Source organism: Haliaeetus albicilla, chromosome 2 (assembly GCF_947461875.1).
Source record: "Haliaeetus albicilla chromosome 2, bHalAlb1.1, whole genome shotgun sequence".
In the NCBI taxonomy this organism is placed as follows: domain Eukaryota; kingdom Metazoa; phylum Chordata; class Aves; order Accipitriformes; family Accipitridae; genus Haliaeetus; species Haliaeetus albicilla.
The window spans coordinates 23,689,962-23,710,184 of record NC_091484.1 but is presented as its reverse complement, the minus strand read 5'-3'; the positions used below and the strand labels follow the sequence as shown (position 1 = coordinate 23,710,184).

General features: G+C 39.5%; 1 protein-coding gene across 2 annotated transcripts in view; it reads right to left on the bottom strand.

Annotated features, from left to right (window-relative positions):
- Positions 1 to 5,087: 5,087 nt before the first annotated feature.
- Positions 5,088 to 20,223, bottom strand: part of SUSD5 (sushi domain containing 5) — a 42,683-nt gene continuing 27,547 nt past the window's right edge. For both annotated transcript variants that reach the window (XM_069810502.1, XM_009913504.2), the window contains 2 exons: positions 17,173 to 17,361; positions 5,088 to 7,499 (listed from right to left, as the gene is read on the bottom strand). In XM_069810502.1, the coding sequence (XP_069666603.1) occupies positions 6,217 to 7,499; positions 17,173 to 17,361 (1,472 nt within the window). In that variant the 3' untranslated portion in view covers positions 5,088 to 6,216. The remainder of the gene's footprint in view (positions 7,500 to 17,172; positions 17,362 to 20,223) is intronic.

Sequence of the window (20,223 nt, the reverse complement as noted above, 5' to 3'; positions counted from 1 at the left end):
TTTTCTGGCTTTCTTAATTTCCACTACATATGGTCCCAAGCCAGTTCAATCTTAATAAGTACAAGTAGTTCTCAAACCCTTGTTCTTTTCTAATGAGAAATAGCTCCTCTTCCAGTTCAGTATTTATTGTGGCTTTTTTCAGCATTCTCAGGTTCTTTCAACTGATTTTTCTTTTGCTGCTGCTATTGTTAAATGCCAACATTTACATGTGACTGCAATAAATTAGTGTCTTTTCTTCCACTTCTCTGATCCTGCCAGCTCTTCTTGGGAGGCTGCAGGAATATGGTTCTTGCCTCCCCAAATTCTTGCAGTTATGAGTTGTCTGCCTCAGATGTTAGCAGCTTCTGCCTAACCTGGAGTGATATTTAGATTTTGTCTCCATTTCTTTTTTTTTTTGACAAGGCTTACAATATGGTGCTGATGCTCAGGGAAGCATCATTTTGTTGAAGCCACTGTGTTCATGTGACTGCCTTGACCGCAGCATCGGTACTATGTGTCTGCTGACCCTGGAGATGAAATTCATGTTGACCTCGGTAGTATTGCTTGTTGTAGAGCTGTACAATTATGCTTTTTAATAATTGCTCATGTCTCTAGTAACAAAGCTGGCTATTTGGGCAGCTGCTTTTGGCCTCTGATCCTCCGTTGCTGCCCACAAGCAGGTCTGCAATAATTCTGAGCATGTCGTTCCATCACCACTTACAGGTGAACGGTGGGTGAAGTCCATCTTCTGGCAGATGGTTAGCACAAGGATCTGCATGCAACATGAGTTGTGTGCTTCATCTCTTGTTGGATGGGGTCCTGCGTGAGGGGGAACTGCTTGAAAGCTGAAGATTAAACAACTGAGTCACAAACACTGGTGCACTGAAGTGGATATTTGGTTACGTGAAAAACACTACAGCTGGCTGTTGGGACAATCTTTCTTACATAAGAACCAAAGCTTGGGCAAGGGAAGAGATTCACAGGTTGGAAATCACTGTATCTGACAGACTGTGCTAAGTATGTCACCTTTTTCAAATTAATGCCTGCTCTTACTGATAGTAATTCTTCATGTATTACTGGCTTCTTGCTAATTCATCCTCATAAATAGCAATATTCATTAAAAAAGGAAGAAGGGTAGTAGTGATTTTTCTCCTCGAAGTTTAATTCTGTTCTCATAAAACATCATCGCAGGCTCCATACTTCTGTGTCTCAGCAATTCTGATAGCCAATAAAGTCAGCTATGAAAAATAAATACTTTTAGAATGATCAGTTCTGGCAAATTCAATGGGAATTCAAATGTCCTGTTGGGCCCTTTTGTTCACCGTGGTGATTCTGCAAGCAGACCTTCATTACTTCTGTTGACAAGGCATGAGCCAAAAGCACATTCAAATTGCTCTATTTTCCAGAGCTTTACTGCTTTGGAATGCTGAAATATAAACCCAAAAGTTAGTCAGATGCTGTTCTCAATTCACCTGGAAAGCCTGTCCAACCGAGGAGATGCCATTTCTTCATACTTGCCAGAGTAAGTTTAAGGTAGAAATAAAGGTGGGTCTCCTCAAGATGAGCTATTCCCCTGAAAATCCTAGAGCATGTCCTGCTTTACAAAGCTTTTTCTCAATGGACTGTCGCTGTTAATACCCACCATGTATCTTCACATCTTTTACAGTGAATTATTGGTCTCTATTGATAATGAAGGCAGATTTAGAAAAGCTTTCAATTTCTAGAGAGTCTTCATGAAAAATGGTTTAAATAGCATGCAAATTTTACAGTTCTGAAACAGAGTTGTGATTAGACAAAGATTTGTTGGATTATAAAAGTACAAGTGTTTATTATGGCTGGTACTGAGAATAAACAGTTGTCTGCATATGCCAGCTACCATGGAAATATGTTTTTAAGTTCTAATGTGAGCTGTAAACCAAAGCTACTTCAGTTAAAAAAATTCAATACTTAAACTGTGGGGAGAAGTAGTCAGTGCCAGAGAAAACATTCCCATTTAATAATGTTTGAACATAGAGCTGTGATGCAGTTTGTAGCAAGGCAGTGAGAAAAACCCACAACTAATCCTTCATTGCAGCTGTCTGAACTTTTGGTTGTCTGCCATACTTTAAACAGCAACTTCTTTTTCCTAGTGACTCAAAACTTGAATGACCTAGTGTGGAGAGTTTAAGCTATATACAAAAAAGAAGTTAAGTAAGAAATAGCCAAAGTAAGTTGGGTTGCACACCCCAGCAAATCAGGGGTTTGTATCTTAAGTCCTCTTCAGTGCCTAGGAAAAAATATTAAAATAAATAGACACCTTTTTTATTTATTTATTTTTGGCAAGGAAATATTCAGCGGTTTAGACACCCATCTCTCTTCCCTCCCCTCTTCTCTCTCCTTAGAGTACCGATGATATATGGAAACTAAATTCTGTAGAGAGTTCTGAATTTTTAAGTTTATAAATGCTAACCTTTTCTGTAGAAAAACTTTCTAAGGTTTCTTTGATTATTTTTAACTTTTTCTTCCCTTTGATGTTTCATGGGTAGGCCTTTTAAGTGGCATGAAGTAACAAATGTGCTTTGTTCCTGATTAATTATTTTGCAAAGTAATGGAACGGGCTTACTTTCAAGTGGGAATATGGGGGTCAGAGATGTAACTTTATGTGACTACTAACTTTAAAGAAAAAAAATTGAGTCTTTCCGCCTTTGCCCCATTCTCACTATCACTTATCTGAAAAGGGATTAAACATTTAAGTGTTATCCTGAGCTGGGGGTAACCCTGTAGTTTGCCAAGCCTTACAACTATCTAATAATTTCTAATTTTTACAATGGTCATTCATAGCTATGTATTCTGATCTTTCACAGCTATGTATTATGTTGTGTCTTTGCATTGGATTATTGGATATATTGGATATATTTATATCCAGTAGAAATTATTGGATATAAAAAAACCTGTAAATTCTTTTCATCAAAGAAAAAAAAAATCAATCTATGTTGGCTTCAATGCCTGTGGCAACAAATCCCCAACATAATAGCTTTTAAGGTACAGTATGCAATAAAGCAGTACAGCACAATAAACCATATATTGTCATCTAGCTGGCAAATGCAAGGACAAGCACAGAAATTGAGGGGATTTCAGCCTGAGAACTTCCCAAATACCTAAAATCTGTGATCCCAGTGTTTCCATACAAAGGGGAGCAAACACCTTTTGGTTGCAAGGGCCTGAACCCCCAAACACTGCCAGCAGCTTCACTGTCACACCCCACAGTGTCACTTCTCAGCCTGCCTGACAGCAAATTTATGCAGGACTCTGCCCAGATGCAGCAGCACACAATCTATATGAGATGGGGGCCCAGCTAATAGGTAGTTGTTAATAAAGGAAAGAAGAGGAACAGGAGATCGTATCTCAGTCTTAACACCAGCGAGCTGGTTCTGGCCAGCCTGTTGTAACACATGGCTTCCCTAGAAGAGGACAATACATGACTTTCATCACAGAGCAACAGATCAATCTCTTAATGACTGGATGTCACCATCACAAAATCGCTCCTGATATTTCCCCCTTTCCTTTTTTCTTTCTTAATTTCAACCCACAGCTGGCACTTTCAGCTCTTAATTGCTGTAATAAGTAACTCATCCCTGACTGTATTTTGACCTTATCATCTTCAGATTTTGTATTTACTGTACTATATTTTTTGCTTGCCATGCCTATTGTCTTTGATTAACTAAGTTTCGCACACAAAAGGAGGTCTAAGTCAAACGTATCATTCATGGGCTGTTTATCCCCATCTGTTTATTAGTTTTCCCAAACTCCCTGAATCATTCTGGTAAACTGAAAACCATGAGTACAAACAGATGCTGCTGCAAAGGGGGTAGATGGTCTTCTGAAGCAGAACTGTGCTGGCAGCCTAAGCTAAACAATTTGCAGCTAATCTTTTTAGTATCAAAAGTGTCTTCTACAAGGATTATCCAAGTGACAGTCCTATCTTTTCTCCATAAACGTATGGGCAAACTGGATGATTTGCACAAGAACACACACAAGCACTTCCTTTCCCTTTTTTTGTGATTTGATTTTTATTTAAATACCTCCAAAACATTATGTTAATGTACATTTTCTTCTGGTTCATGAATAACAAGTCTTTCTAAGTATCAAATAAGATCCCTGTACAATTTGTTTGTAGTAAGATTTTGAGTCTCATTTTCAGATGTTCAGAGCCAAGTAGTATTGACTTTTCATTTTGAAGGATGCTACACGGAACTGTAACACATACTTGTACCTTTCAGTTAAACAAAATTTTTAATGGATGTTCCTGTGTTTATTTTTCAGCATATTTCCATGAGATTACAGATGGTATGTTTTAGTTGAGTTAACAGTCTCCATAAAGTTGCTTAGTGCGAAATCCATCGTGTTTTTTTTTAAAACATTACTGCATAAAAAAATAGTTTACAACAGAAATTCTAGGTTATTTCATAGTCTAGAATGCATTAAAAGCATAAAGTCATGCATATGTCAGAGAACACAATATTTACAAATCTGTACAGTTTCTGTCCTTCTTTATTTAATGTGGCTCTTGCCAGGCAATTAGATTCAACTCTTACCACTCTGAGGTCAAATTCGCCAAGATAACGTATAGCCATCATCTAACAATGCTTTGTTTTCCTTACCAGCACCGAGATTGATGGCTGTGCCTATGATGGGCCCAATTCTGCACTCCATTTCATCAAGTCTACCTTCCATGGAGTTAGAGATGGTTACTACTGTCACTCAAGGCAGACATAAAAACGGATGAACTCCACCCAGTCACCTTTTCTTACTCCAATATTTCGATGTGTTGAACTACTGGCGTATTTTGGCTAAGGCTGTACAATAGAGTGGCAAATGAATTTATTTCTGACCTGCAGATTATTCACAGTTGCCAGTCTTTCTCCTGTTCATTCAGAAAGGCAAGGAAGAGTATTTCGTAATAAACTCATCAGAACTATGTTAAGGGATTCTAGAAAACATCCTCCCCTCTCTCCCTGTTTATGTTCAGAACTGTTGGAAATGAAACATGCTGTTGGAAAAGCCTCTGTGTTTTTACACCAACACTCAGTCTAAGAGCCAACTGTTTGCATTTTATCAACTGGATGCAATTTCTCTCTTTCCCAGGTATTCTTTATCTTTAAAACCACAACAAGCAGCATTCAAAATGGATACCCATCTCTCATAGCCAATGGCCACCCCAGACACCCCTCCAGCTGATGAGAGACCAGAATGGTGAAAATCAGTCCTTCTACAGAGTTCACATGGCAGAAGTATTATACATGGCTTCAGTTACCAGAGGTACTACTGGCTGTGAATTGAAATTCAGTATCTTGGTCAGCTGGTATCATGTTCAGAAAAGCAGCTGACTTTATATACGGTTCCCCCGGAAAGTGCTTCATCACTCTTTGGCTCTGTAATAAGAGGCTATTCATCATAACACCTGGAATCAAAGGTGCTCTGACTCCTCTCCTGCAGATAGTCAAGGAAGAATGGCACTTACAGTATTCTCTGAATTCCAGGGAGACATTATTTCTATAAAAAGATTAGTATAAGAATGGCATTTCTTCACTAAGGCTAAAAGAACACCTTCCAGAAAAATAGCATAATGATCCAACATTTGTGGCTTGTTAAATTCACAACGTTGAAGAAAAGTACCTTAGTAATCATTGCAATACTATCCATTACAGTATGGTAGCAAATAGTTTTTCTTTTTAGGACACATCAGGTAATAATTTGTTACAGTGGCTTATCCTGACCAGCCTGGGCAGGTTCTAAAAAAGGAACAAACACCAAATGTGTGGTTACTCCAGAAACATCCTTCTCCCTTCCTTCCCTCCTTCTTTCCCTCTTCCACTGAGAATAGACCAAGAAGACCAGCCCTGCCATTACATTATAACCAGGTAACACAGAAATTAATCAGTTAATTTATTATTAATAGGAGCAAAATGTAAAAGCAGAACAAATTGTAGATGTACTACCAAGGACGCTGTGTCCTGCTGATGTCTCCAAAAGACCCTTGTGATAAAAACATATATATTCTTTAGCTCTGAAAGGTCAAATATGCTAAACTGTGATTTTGAAAGGATGAAATATTTTCTGTCTTCTATGTTCTTTTAGCATTCTTTTTTTCTTCTGCTTTCTGCACTGCTGGATTTTAGCATCCATGAGTCATGTCATCCTTCTAGCATCAATATGTTTTTCTTCTGATTCCTAGCATCTCTGCCAAAAGACCCCTGGTTAGACTTTCTGCATTTCGATGTGCTGGTGGTGGTAGTGGTGGTAGCAATGATGTCTGGGTTGACACCTTCCATTCAGTTTATAGACAGAATTTTTCTGCTGCCGTTTTTTGAAAAACCACAGAGCCAGTACAGCTGCAGCCAGTAACAAGCAGAGAAGAATCACAATTACTGCTATGATAGCACCTTTACTGGACTTGGGACAATCCTCTCCCTCACATGGCTCAGAAGTGGGGCCAGGCTTTTCTCCAAGACCCTGGGTTAGATTTTCTTGCTCAGCTAATTCCTGGGACGACGTGTCAGTAATGATATCCGGAGCCGGTGCAGTGGTTGCTACTTGTGCTGGATAGGCAGTTGTTTCTTTTGGTTCTGCATACAGAGTGTGATCGGAGGGGCTGACGATCACAGAGGTTTCTGACATGGATGTTTTTAAGCTGGTTATGTCAAACAGCATCGTTGTACCGGGCTCCTGAGTCACAGTTTCCAGAGATGTAGTTGGGTGGTCCCATGCAGCATCATCATAACCTCTGCTCACACTTAAGTGCTCCAGACCACTCACTGACGTAAGTGGTACCGGTGTCTCTTTGGCCCCTTCATCATCTATCCTTGTTGTTGCTGCTGCGATCTGTGTTACACCTTCCTCTGGAGCTGGGCTACCATTGCCCAATTTTCTTACTTCAACGTGATTTGGTTGGTCAGTCGTGAGGACGATGTCATCTTCTGTTCCCATCGAACCATCAACTTTATCCCCCTCATCATCATCATCCTCTACCACTTCTTGTGTTACTGGATAGCCATCTAACCACGACTCGTCAGTAATGGCAACTGCATCTATCTCTGCCTTTGTATCATTAGTTGTAAGAATGGGTCCAATGGGGAAATCCTCACTGTCATAAAACATTTTGGCACCCGGTTCATCGTAGGCTGTCTTCACTCCAATGTGGTTATCACCTTCAGAAAACTGTGCTTTAGTGGAATCATCTGTCTCTTTCTCTGATTCAGGCTCACTGAAAGCCTCCGAAGGAAACCAAAACAAGTTTTTTTGGCTTAGGAGTGACACAGGTGACTCAGTTGGTGCCCTGCTTCCTTTTTCAGAAATGTCTGTGTCCTGAGTAACACCTTTGGTACTTCCAGTTCTTCCTTCCTCTGAACTTTTACTGAAGGAAAGCTGTTCTTTCTCCTGCTTGATTTCCTCTTTGCCATTGACATGTTCATTCTCAACAATAGGTATTGATCTGTCATCAGGAAAGTTATCTTCATAGTCAATGTGTGCCTCCGTTTCATCTAGAAACATTACAAAAATCCACAAAAGCCAACATTTAATTTCTCCAGAAAAGCACTGGGCACATTTGTTATAAGAAGCCAAGAAGAAAGGTGCAATGAGGAGTGACTTTTAGAGAGTATTTTTTCATTCAGTGTTACTGCTTATTTAAAAGGGAATGGTCCACCATAAGCTGATAGTCAATATCAAGTTTTTTAAAAAAATCAGGATAGGTGTCAATGCTAACCGCTAATATCTTATCTTTCCAGATTTAAAAATGTATATAAATAACTTAATGTCTGCAGTTAGAGGACTTTTTTCAGTTGCTTATTGTTTTCTCAAACATTTGCTCTCCCTTACATGACTCTTTTTGCCAGACTTGAGGAAAAATTTTCATCATATTCAAGCAAGAAATGGATGTGGAGAGGAACATATAGCAAAAAGTAATCAATTACTAATCGGACTTACACCCCTCCCCCCCCAAACTAGAAGTTTTACAGCAACTTCAATCCTTTTGAGCCAGCTGATTTTAAAGGATTATATTCCAGTACCTTGTGTTCAGTTTTTTGTCATTACATTACTTTTCTTCAATGACCTTGGTGTTGCAGTGATACGACACCTGGGGCCAGGTGAGCTGAATGGTATTTCTCATTCCATGAGAGCTCTTCAGAGCTGCCTGAGGAAGACCCCACCACCAAAGCTGACACTGAGTTCTGCTCATTTTCATCTGAAGAAAGCAAGATGCACCCATGACTGTAAGGATAGAAAACTCTGTCTCCAACACTTAAAGCCTAACACCTGGGTATCAAGATAATACCATCTGCAATCAGCTCTGCAGCTTCCAATTTTAAGAAACTAAATGTTACCAAAAAGAAAAGAGAAAAAAAAAAAACCAAACCCAAACTGGCAAAAAAATAACTGAGTGCAACAGAAGGGTGGATTCATCATAAAGTTTGAGTTTGATTTAGAAGTACTCCCCATGCCTCAACAGACCTGCCACTCATAGCAAAATAGGCTTGACTCAAAGCATGAAAGTAAATGTTTGAATTTGAATGAAATAATGCACTGTAATTTATATTTCTTCCACTCTTCTAAAACCTCAGCTCAATGAAAAATTTTCCAAACTAGACAGGGTGGTTGATTTTCAGCTCACACAATTTTTACTCCATAGAAAGTTGATGTAATTGCTGAGATTTATGCTGGCATTAAAAGTCCTAGAAAATAGTGCCTTGGGTTATGGAAAATGAACCAAACCGAATCACGGTGAGAGTTTTTCTTTTTAAGAGAGCATTTAGTCTTTCATGAAGACAGTGAAGCAATAGACCTGGCATGACACGGGAAACAAGAAATTAATAGGAGAAGCTGAATTACAAATCAATGCATTCATAAAGCCTTATCTTTTTTTGCCTTTTTACACTCAACCAACTTTGAATCACATTTTCATCTGGGGCCCACCTCAATTTCCGAATGAGTCACATTCTCCTCAGAGACTGCTTCCCAGACTTCTGGCAGAGCCATATTTGGTCTACTCTTAACAAAGATTAGAAATATTGTCAAACCAGTCTGACCAAAAACACTTAGTGGTGATACAGCTCACACCAGCTTACTTTTTGCCAGAACAGCTTAAGCCAGGTGCCAGAACAGAATGAGTATTAGCAAAAGGTATTTTTCTTGGAATAGCGTCCGGATCTACCAGAAACCAAAGCAGTTATGCTGAGGAAACCGAAATGTGCGACACAGCCTGTGGAGAGTTAATACCTCTGTGAAAGCTATCATGCTGGAGAACTGGATGTTCTCAGCAGGTCCTCTCATCTCACAGCAAGGGTGTAGGGCGAAACCTGTGCACGATACACCAGTGCCAACAATGGATCTCTCTCTCCCTCCTGGTCCTGGTGTCCTCATCTGCTTGTGTAATCCTCCAGATCCTATCCGTCCTCTCCAAAGCAGGGAAAACTTCCGTTTGGTGTAAAGATGACTTAACAGACAGGGGAATCCAGTTCTCAGAGTGAAAAGCTTCCTGGCAGGACTGTCACTTTTCTAATTCATCCTAAAATAATTTCCAACAGTATTCCAGCCTTTTGTTAATGACTGGCAGGTACCTCTGAATACCGAAGCATTTTAGCAATGTATTTATGAAGCTCTGTGTGGCACTGGCCATCGCTATGTAGCGCTTATAATAGCCATCAAATAATACTAGTCTCACTTTGTCCCTTGTCTTGCTTTCACTTAAGAATTTTTCTACCTGGCACTCTCTTTGCATGGAAACAGTGCCTTGAGCCATTTTGTCCTCTTACCATCCAGACTCCTGCTAAAAGTTGATGTCTGCCATGCCTGCTTCACTGAAGTCCAGTGTCTCTCAGGACAGCCTATAGGTGTCTATTGGATTTATATGAATTGGGACATTGTAATGTGAGAACTCACCGTTTACCAACTGTGATAGTCATTGTTTTCTTTTTTGAGATGAATCATCACACCAGTCTGTCTTCATCTGTGTGTCTCCTGTACCTCTATTTTTGCCACTCATTTACTTTTCAGACTACAGTAATCCAGCTGAGGATGAAACATTGATTTTTACATTTGCACACACACATATGCATGAAGAAAAATTACATTCCTGTGCTTGTATTGTTTCCTCCAGACCTATTATTTAGTTAGCAATATGAATGGGCAGCTAGTATTCATCTTATTGACCAGTCCGGATCATTGGTGAATGCTTAACAAGTATAGTAATATGTTTTTTATAGAATTTGAAGCTCTTCCCCTTTAGTGCCTCTCCTGCCACACACTTTCAGCCCTTTAGAAGAAAGTCCTATAGGCACATCAGGAAAGAGCATGCGCTCCTAGAAAAATAAGAGTCCTCAGTCTATCAGAACATATTAAGGGTTTGTTGAACCATCAATCAAGTCTCCATCAAACCTGCTGTCTTTGGGCCTGATCCTGCATGTATAGAAATGAATTGGTGCTTTCTTAATGCTGAGTTGAGGAAAGAAAAAGCCCATTATAGTCTAAAGAGAGCCTGAGATTGGAGCTCATTATGCACTGCTTGTCACCACATAAGGGAGTCTTGTTCCTTCTGACAATCAGATTGTGGCCCAAGTTGTAAAGCTGCTATAATGTATTTTCATATGCAATCTCCCATATTTGTACAGTTTATAGCAAAGACTAGCAACATAACTAATGTTAGCTTATGGGATGCCAGAATGAAAGCAACTATTGAAATCTCTAACCATCAAAGGAAATACAGACCCCCTTACTCTGAAGCTTTGATTTATATGATCCTGAATCAACTTACACAGTAATAATATTCTATTCTTTCTTCTGGGCCTCAGACCTTCAAATGGGGCTTGGACTTAGTATTTAGTGAGTCTGTGTTACCGTGACAATTTTTAAGTCAGCCGTGAGCCTGATTTTCCAGGAACAGATTGCACAACTTTTGCACTTCTTTTTGCTCACCTCCTCAGCACCTTCTTGAGCTTTCCAGCTCCCTGAATTTTATTCTCAGTACTGAAGAGCAACAGCCAAAGTAGATTCAGCTCTATCTCTTATCAAAATAGTTGTAACCTTTATTTATACACTTTTTTAAAACAGCTAGCAACTGATTTAAAAGTGGTTGCATCTTCCTTCCTATCCAGGCAGGTCTGGTTTTAAGAAGAGCCAGCACTAAAATTAATTAGTCCAAGACCAAAATCTTTCTATATTTGGTCATTGTTACATCTTACCCCTACCCTCCTCTGGCAGACTTGAGGATCAGTGAGTTTTGATTCACTGTCTGAGGGATTACTGAGGCTGAAATGAACATTTTTACAGCAACAGATGCTGAAATGGCATACTACCAAAGATGTGAAGCTCAATTAAAATGTAAAATCCTTTTAATTTAGCCTTGTCCTTTCTGGGCAGCATCCAGTCCTAAAAAGCTTTCCTCTCCTTCAACTTTTGATTCTAATGTGAAAACAGTGACCAAACATAGAGACAGGCAAAACCAAAGAGTCTGGTTTTCCACACTCTAGGATCAGTTTAATTTTTCTTTTAGATAGCATATTGGCATCCGAGCTCTATTTTGAGTGTTGCTATTTTGGACAGCCATAAAGTGCACTGCATATTTTGTGGAGGTATTTTTGGAGTACAGGAAATTGAAACTTGATTCTATGTAGACCATCATCATAAACATTTCTACTGTATAAAAACATCTTTATTCTAAGAATCTCAGAGCAGTTACAGCAAACATTAAGAAGGCGGCACTTATCTTTAAGGCTGGGAAGGAAAAGAGGATGTAGGACGATTTGCCTAAGATCAGTCAGATTTGTGAACTACAGCATCTCAAAGAATTAACCATTTGACTTGGATCAGGCACACGAACATACTCCTCGCAAATCAACTGGAGTACACTAGACAGAAATTGTGTTGCCGTTTGTCTTTTGCAACAGCTACAAGAAGGATGATGATTTTTGTTCTAGCAGAAAGCCTGCTAATATAAATAAATAACCCGTCATAATTTTTTAAACTAATTCGATTTGGCAGAATCAGTTCATGCCAAATCGATACTTTACATTAATCTAATACAACTGCTCAGTGACAGACGGGAAAAGAGAACCAAAGTTTGTCATAACAATTGTTTTGACAGGCCATGGACATATTTTGTTGCTGATTTTGTTTGTCTGTCACAACTCTCCCTTTGCACTCTCAGAAGGAAAAAAACCGCATTCCCAAATAACATCAAAAGCCAGAGAGATTTTCTTTTAATCTCCCCATTAAAAAAAAAAAAAAAAAAAAAGAAAAAGAATTAAATGGTGCTGGCTAGTCATGCTTACAGACCACATGAATGTGAATCAATACTATTCTTGAAAAATCAGAAAGCAACATTTGAAGTAATGAGAATAGTTGAAGCAGGCAAAAAGACAGAGCTGCAGATGAAGCTTTCAGAGGTGGTCAAAGTCAGCCAACTCCTCCTTACACTGAAATGAGAAGTATGGTCCTGAGTGTGGAAAAGTTAGACCAGGTCTGAACACAGTAGACAAGTATCCAAGTGTTGACACTGGAGAGATTCCTTGGATGTGCAGAAGATATGACCTCTCCTGCCACAAGCTGGTTGGAAAAATCCAAAGCAGGCAAGGGAAAAGGATAAATAAATTACATTCTTCTTAGCCAGTTTTAGGGCAGAGATGTGACATGATTTCCCAGCCATCTAATCTGCCTTCTCTTTCAGAAATCAAACTCTCAAAGATGCAGCCTAATGCAATGCAGCCCTGACCTCCCCCCCCTCCTCTGCCTCCCCCCAAAATGGTAGTATTAGTGCTTCTGATATTGAACCCATGGTTCATTTGGGGAAAAAAAAAAACCCCATCATTTGGCAATGGTCACTTTAGTCTCTGTGCCTGCAGGACAGCCACAGCATGTCATGTATCCATCTGCTTTCAGACCTTGCTACAATGCCGAAATTCAGGATATATTTTGTGAAACAAATGTGTTCTCTCCACAGAAAGAGAAAAAATAATAAACTGCAAAAAACATGTATTTCCTTGTTCTCTGCTTAAAGTTGCTTTGTTGGGTTGAATATCCCTGTGTTTCCAGCTAGAACACAGCCTCTTTTCATGATCAGAAAATTCAGGAAACACTAACTATACAGAGCCACTTTTTTTTCTTAAAAAGCATCTTGGTTACAAATTACAGTCCATTACCGGGTGTGCAAAATGCACATTAAAGCCATTTGTGATGTACTGTTTTCTTAATTTCCAACATATTTTACTGTATCCAGAATCCACTTAATATAACCCTGAAATGATTTTGTTCAGTTATGCTCATAGCCAAGTTTTGCCACATATTTTGGATTATATGTATATTGATGCATAATATATTTTTTTCATTTCATTTCCTTTATGAATTTGCCAACTCTATGGTTGTACACTGACATCCTGTGTGCCAGAATGGACCCTATCTCTTCTAACTGGATCAAAACAGAGAGGAAAGATGATCATAAAGCTACTTCAAAGAACATTTAAGTGCTATATTTAGACACTGCTACAATGATAGTTCTTCGACCCTGTTTTTGCTCTGGGTGAGCAACTGGGAATATAAAGCAGGCTCAATGCTTTTACACAAACAAGAGAAAAACCCAGTTATTGCTGTTTAGTCTGACATTCTGCTTGGACAGCTGGGCATTATAATGTGGCAGTTACCAAGTAGTACAGCAATACGCAGCTGTAACATCCGCAAATCTTCTCTTATGAAGCTGGATAAATATTATCACTCTTTCATGGATAAGGTGGAGTAAGCAGCAGAGAGTATTATAGTGACTTGCCCCAGTCTCAGAGATGGTCCAAGATGTAGGAACTGTCCTTATAGCTTTTAATCCTCTGACTGGAGTTTTCTCCCCATGGTTGAGTTGTGTTGGTGTAAGAGCATCAGGACCACCTCACATTTCCCGTTGCTCACCCGGCGCAGATGCAGAACAAGGGAATCATATCATCTTACCAGTCTCTAAACACAGCACTTAAATGTTCACTGAAGTGGTTTCATGACCATCTTTCCTCTGACAACAGGGATATAAATTCTCCGTTAAGTCCCATCATTAACCTTCAGGATAGGGAAGTTACTCTCTTGCCTCAAAGCACTTAAAAAGCAGTGTGTGCGCTGACTTCTGGAGTACGTAATAATTTTTCTCCTCTCTCCTATGACCCCCAAATATCTGTCAACTAAATCAGGTTTCTTTTAATTAAATTCCTTTTTTTTGTTCTTTTTCACTGAATTCCTACTTTTTAAAAAATAATGAACCCTAGTATCACACATTTCAGTCTTCCTGTAAAGCCTCCTTTCTTAAAGAATTGTGATCAGGAGGACTGAATATATAATTATTAATTGAACATGTATTGCACTTTCTATCGCAGGTCCTTAAAGTGTTTGAAAAACACTAATCAAAGGAAGCCCCTCAGCATGACATCTACATTTAAATAATTTTAAAATTCATAATCCACCATATTACATCTGCTCCCAAGTTCCAGTATTGGTGTTTGTGATTTTACAGCCACACTTTCCTATTTCTTTTAAAAATATTTTTCTCTCCCCTGCAGCTGTGTGAAAGACTGAGGCAAAACAGGGGAAATAGCCTATTTACCCAGGGGAAACAGTGAAACACACACAACTTAAATGGCCTGATTCTTTCCCTTTCGTACTTTGGTGTAATACAGTTTTATTTCTATGTGTGATAAAGTTAGCATTTTCACTAACCTCAGTGAAGGAAAAAGAAGTATCAATTCGGTGCGGATTATAGGAGATTCAGGCCCACTGGGTTATCAGATGTAGATACTCTTTTTTCCTTCTCTCCCTCCATGCTCCTCCTTCACTCCCTGTAGTATTTCACTTAATCATCTGAACTGCTGTTTATAAGAACAGTTCTGGAAGCTGAAATAGTTCAGAAAGATGCTGGAATTTTTTTTTTTTTTTTTTTTTTAATCTCTATACCATTTGTATGGTTTTGAGTGTCTGGTTCCCTGGTGCACAGACTTGACCCATTTCTACTAAGAACAAGTTTGACCTTTTCTCATGATTATCCACTGCCTGGTGGTATATATTCATGAGTAAAAATAACTCCTTGCAAGTCCCTGGGCATTAAGGCATATATAGGTTCTGAAACGGATATGCAAACTCCAGCCCATATAGACAGATCAGCTACCCAACAGCTGCCCATTCCTTTGCTTCAAATTTATCTGTTTTGTCAGATATATCATCTTAAAGGTGTGGTATCTCTCTGAAAAAAAAAAGTAAGATAGTCTAATGACTGTTCTTAAATATTGGAAAAATCGTGAGCTTTATGCATTGAGCAGGGTAATGTGAGAAAGAGAATGAGAAAGCAGAATTCAGATTGCATCCAAATCTGAACTCATGACAATATTTAGCTTATGTTTAAACAAGGCTAAAGTTAAAAGTTTGCTGCAGAATTTAACTAACATATAAAGGTGGATTTTCTTGAAGGTTTAGATCTAGGAAATGTCATTATTATAATCAAATTATTATAATTTCCCAGAGCTTCTACATTTTGGTTTGGATTTTTTTTAATAGAAGCCTGATTCCTTGAGTCAAGTTATTCGGTAAGAAAATCCACTTTCATTCCTTTTAATGGAGAAATATTTGGGTACCTACTGTTCTGTTTGTAGACAAAAATCCTGAAAGCATGGTACAAGAGAAAAATTGTACACCTTTTTACTGGGGCAAATTAAAAAATAATACACTTTTTTTTAACTTTGCCATCTCACTGCTTAGCTCTAACCCAAACTGTATTTCTGTCACTCTGTCACAGACTTCTTCCGTGGCACAGGCAGCTCTTCTAACTTACATAGGTCTTTAATTTTCCTAACCTATCAAATGGAAGCAGGATGTTTCACATATGTAAAGCCAGAAGTTCAAAAGTGCTAAAGCAACTAGTAGGAAAGGGCTAGTAAAAGCTCAGATCAGCCAAACTAGCTTCTTACAAGCCAGTGGACAAAGCTTAGGGCTTAAAAGATAGACAGCTATTTTGCATCCCAAATAAAAATCCAAGAACGGCTAAAGGATGGTCAGCTCAATTCAACCTAGAAAATATAAAGAAGCGGAGGGAGTTGCACATGGGTCTGCTGTGCCCTTGAGAGGTATTGACCCCGTCTCCATGGGGCCACAGTACCACTGTGGCATCTCATCTTTTCTGTAAGGAGGATGCTATCTCAGGGGCCTCGGTGTGTAGCATCACATGTGTGTAGCAGACATAAGGCTGGTGACCGGGTGATGAAGCCATGGACAGCCTCAGCATGTCTATGGTAAGGAAAGATGTTATTTGCATGCAGGCCATGCTTAGTGCACGCCTACAGAAAGACACTGGCTTTTCTCTGTACTTGCTCTAGGTTCCCAAAAGTGAGAACAAACACCAAGTTTTCATTTCAGTAGCCTGCTCTGTAGCAACTCTGTGGCTTTGTGTGAAAATAAACATAGCAGAAGATATAAAAAACCTGCATTGTACACTCTATCTGGTAAACAATGTCTTTGGCTCACTAACACTGCCTGGGCATGGCTTTTGAACTATGAAAAAAATACCTCCAGTATTTCTTGTAACATCCATAGTAATCTCTTTCTTTGAGTAAACAAAGTAAGTACATTGAAAAGTTACAAACCTCATCCAGTATCAGAATGAGCACATACAAGATTATGAACAGCTGACTTCCAGAACGGGACTGGTTCTGATATTAAATACGCAGGTAAAGGATCTTCTCAAAGGCTATTTTCCAGTAACTAAAAATTATGTTCAATACTAAAGAAAAAGGGTATTGGGGAAACAAGAAGGAAGACGGTGGACTGGAAGGCAGGAGCTGGATGGCAACCGTGGGATAAGACTCAGTGAATCCCTGAAATGGGGTTAGCAGATATGGAAAACATAAATATGGCATAAAAAAATCCATTTTTTTGTTTTGAATGGCTCCTGCTACCCAGAAAGAAACTTTATGCTCATGTAAGTATGAATAAGTTATCGTCCCCTGTGGTTTACCAGAGATGTGTACCAATGGGATTGTAAAAGCCCTGTTGGGCCAGCTGAGTCGTTGTTGCTCTAGTCACCAAGACCTTCACTGGGACTGCGCGTGCCCAGGAGACACCCCTGTAAGCCTGAAACTATCTCAGTTGGGCCGATGGGAGGCTGCAACATCCCAGAGGGATGCTCCATGTGCTGGGTGAGCTTACCTTTGACACAGGCCTGAACCTGCCCGTACCACTCCCCGCAGCTGTCGCAGAGCAGCGTGAACGCCGTCTCCTTGTTGCCCATGACGTACCCTTGGGCGCAAACATACAGCAGCTCATCCCCCATTTCAAAGCCGGTGTGGCCGTGCAGGATCGTGTGGGGGAAGGATGGTGGGTCTCCGCAGGGCTTGTCTGGAAAGAAAAAAAGAAATGAGACTGTAGAGACCTTGCAGTAGTCTTTAAAGCAGTGCTAAAAGAGTTACTCTGAGGACAAATGTCCACATGTCCACAGAACTCGTACATCTCATCTGATTCCTGCCCTAATCCTCCTTCATAACTGTTTTCAGCTGTACCTGGGAAGGTATATATTGGGCTATAACTGTGATGTGATAACTGTGATTTATTGATGTGTAACAGTAATGCATCTAGAGGGGCTTTGTTTCCAACAAATCAGCCCAGGCTATCAAGCTACAGCTGTCTTCTCTGCCTTCTTCTACAAAGGCTAACAAAGGCTTGGGTAGGTTGGTACTGGAAAGCAAAAGCTTGGACACAGTCATTTTTCTGAACTGCAGAAAACCTTGTGAAATTGTTTAAGACCAGCACTTTAATGTCTACTACACCGTAGCAAGCAGGCAGAGACTGAGCAATGACCCAGTCCATGTTCACAGAAACAAAAGGTCCAGGTGGATGTCAGTCGTTTTTCAGACTCTCTCTAATATTCTAGTCATTCTCAAAATCAAAAGTTTCTTCCCAGATACTCAAATTTCCCCTATTTTAGGTTAGAGACACCCTAAAATAAAGGGTGACTTGTGCTCTTCAACTTAACAACACCCAGGGGGGTAACATAGCTCTGGTGTCTGTGAGAATCTGAAGAGCTAAATTTATCAGGATATAAAGTCTAACAAGATGTATGGTAATATTTCTGCTGACAGCACTAAAAGCCAGGATGCAAAAATTACTATAAACAATAACAAAACTGATTTGAGTTTTTTGTTGCATGAAAGAAGTGCAGAGAGGAGGCAGACAGACAATCCCCAATATCAGTGTAAACTGAATTTTAGCTCTCTATTTCAGGTTTGAACAATCTTGCCTATTGTGAACAAGGTGGGTCAAAATCTTCTAGAGAACTTCTAGGCATTGTGGTTTCTCTTCTCTCAAAAATCTTCCTCTCTCAGAAGTGCTCTTCAAGAGAGGTTTGCCATGTTCCCTTTTCCTCCAGATTTTTTACAGTCCCTTTTGGAATAGACATCTCTTTGTTACAGAAAAACAAAACAAACAAACAACCTATAATGAAAAAACATTATTTTACCAAGAAACCCAATGGACAAAGTGTGCAGTGTTGGTGTAAATCAGCACTTCTATATTCTTTCTCAAATCCTGGATTTTTTTCAGTGGTTCTAGAGCCCTTATTGACTGCAGAAGACAAAACAACTGTTCCACTTGCCAAAGTAACTGAAGATTCAAAACCTGCTTTTGTCCTGATACAGAACAACCAAAAATGAAAAGGCTAATAGGTAATAGCTCAGGAGTTCTGGTAATTATATGGGATAAGGGAAACTTAGGGCCAGGTCTGTGCTCTAGTATTGATCTCTCCTGTTGAAACAGTTTGCCTTGGTACAAAAACCTAATTACTTAGTTGGCTAAGCAAAGATTATGTTCCTCGGGAAGACTTTTGTTTGGAAGCTGAAAAAGTGACCTCCAGGACTATGCTCTGAAACATGCAGAAGGAGAAACATCTTCAGAGAGCACCCTTGCTACTTTGCTAGCATCTACTATTAGGACAGCATCAGCACAAGATCTTACAAACAACATTTCCATTGACACCAGTTCATGTCCAGGGTTTTCAATGGGCGATAGTTTTGACAGAAAAGCTTTTTTCATTCTACTTTCTGCAAAAGCTCAGGCTTTCCTGCTTTTGCCCCAGGGACATTCTGCAAGATCCTTGTGAGTCCTGGCTGCAGCTTTTCCCATCATCTACCCATTTCTGACCCAGGCGTAGGTAAATACATGTTTATTTAGAAATACAATGTATTTATGTTGCCAGTTGTTTACCTTGTAGTGAAATTAAAATCCTACGATAAACATCCATGCTCTGTGAAAGTTCTTTTGGATCAAGTTTTTAGAAATTGTCTGATAGACCTCGCTAACCACTTCTCAACTGCGTATGCTGAAAAACATCTGCCACTAATTTAAGGGACACTCTACTGAAGTCAAAGCTTTGAAGTCTATTCTCCATACTGTACACATACATATATACTGCCTAACACCTTCAGAAGTTAGTGGGAGTTATGCACACACACAGTGACAGAAAAAACAAGCTCTTGAGGCTACACAAAGCTCAGTTTATGTACGGTCTTATGGAGGCTTGGCATCTGAGGAAGTGAGGAGCAGTTAGCAGCTAATGCCTTTCCTGTGAACTGGTTGGATGAATAGAGATTGATGTGGATGAAAGGAATAAAAAAATATTTTATTGCCTCCTAGGAAAGCTACAGAGCCCTGCATTTCATGTACTTTATTTATGTAGCTACTTCCATCGGTACAAATGGGAGCTGTGTATCTGCTCTGAGGGAAGTATTGATCCCAAGGCTATATGGGACAACTATATGTCAGTGGGTATTCTTATCTACAAAGCCTTGCTTCTTAATCCTGTAGCCAGAGGAAGCAGAAAAGTAACACTTACATTAGTTAAATATGGCAAACACATTCAAAAAGCACATTCTAACCTTCCAGGAAAGAAGAAAGCTGAAGGGAGCTTTACTGTAAAATTTGGCAACAGATGTGGTAACAGAGAGATCCTGAAACGAGATCCTGAAAGAGAGATCTGGCTGAAGTGTGAATAGGAAGAAAAGCAGAGATTTTAAAGATGTTCATGGATGAACACTGTATGGGGAACTTTTGACTCTCTCATATGAGACTTTGTAAGGTCACGTCTTTGCTGCAGAGCATATTGAGTGACAGCACAGACAAACATAAGTGAAAGCTGATACCCTGCAAAGACATACTCTAGTTCCTACATCCATTTTGCTGCCGTCCTCTCCTGTGTAAGATGTACAG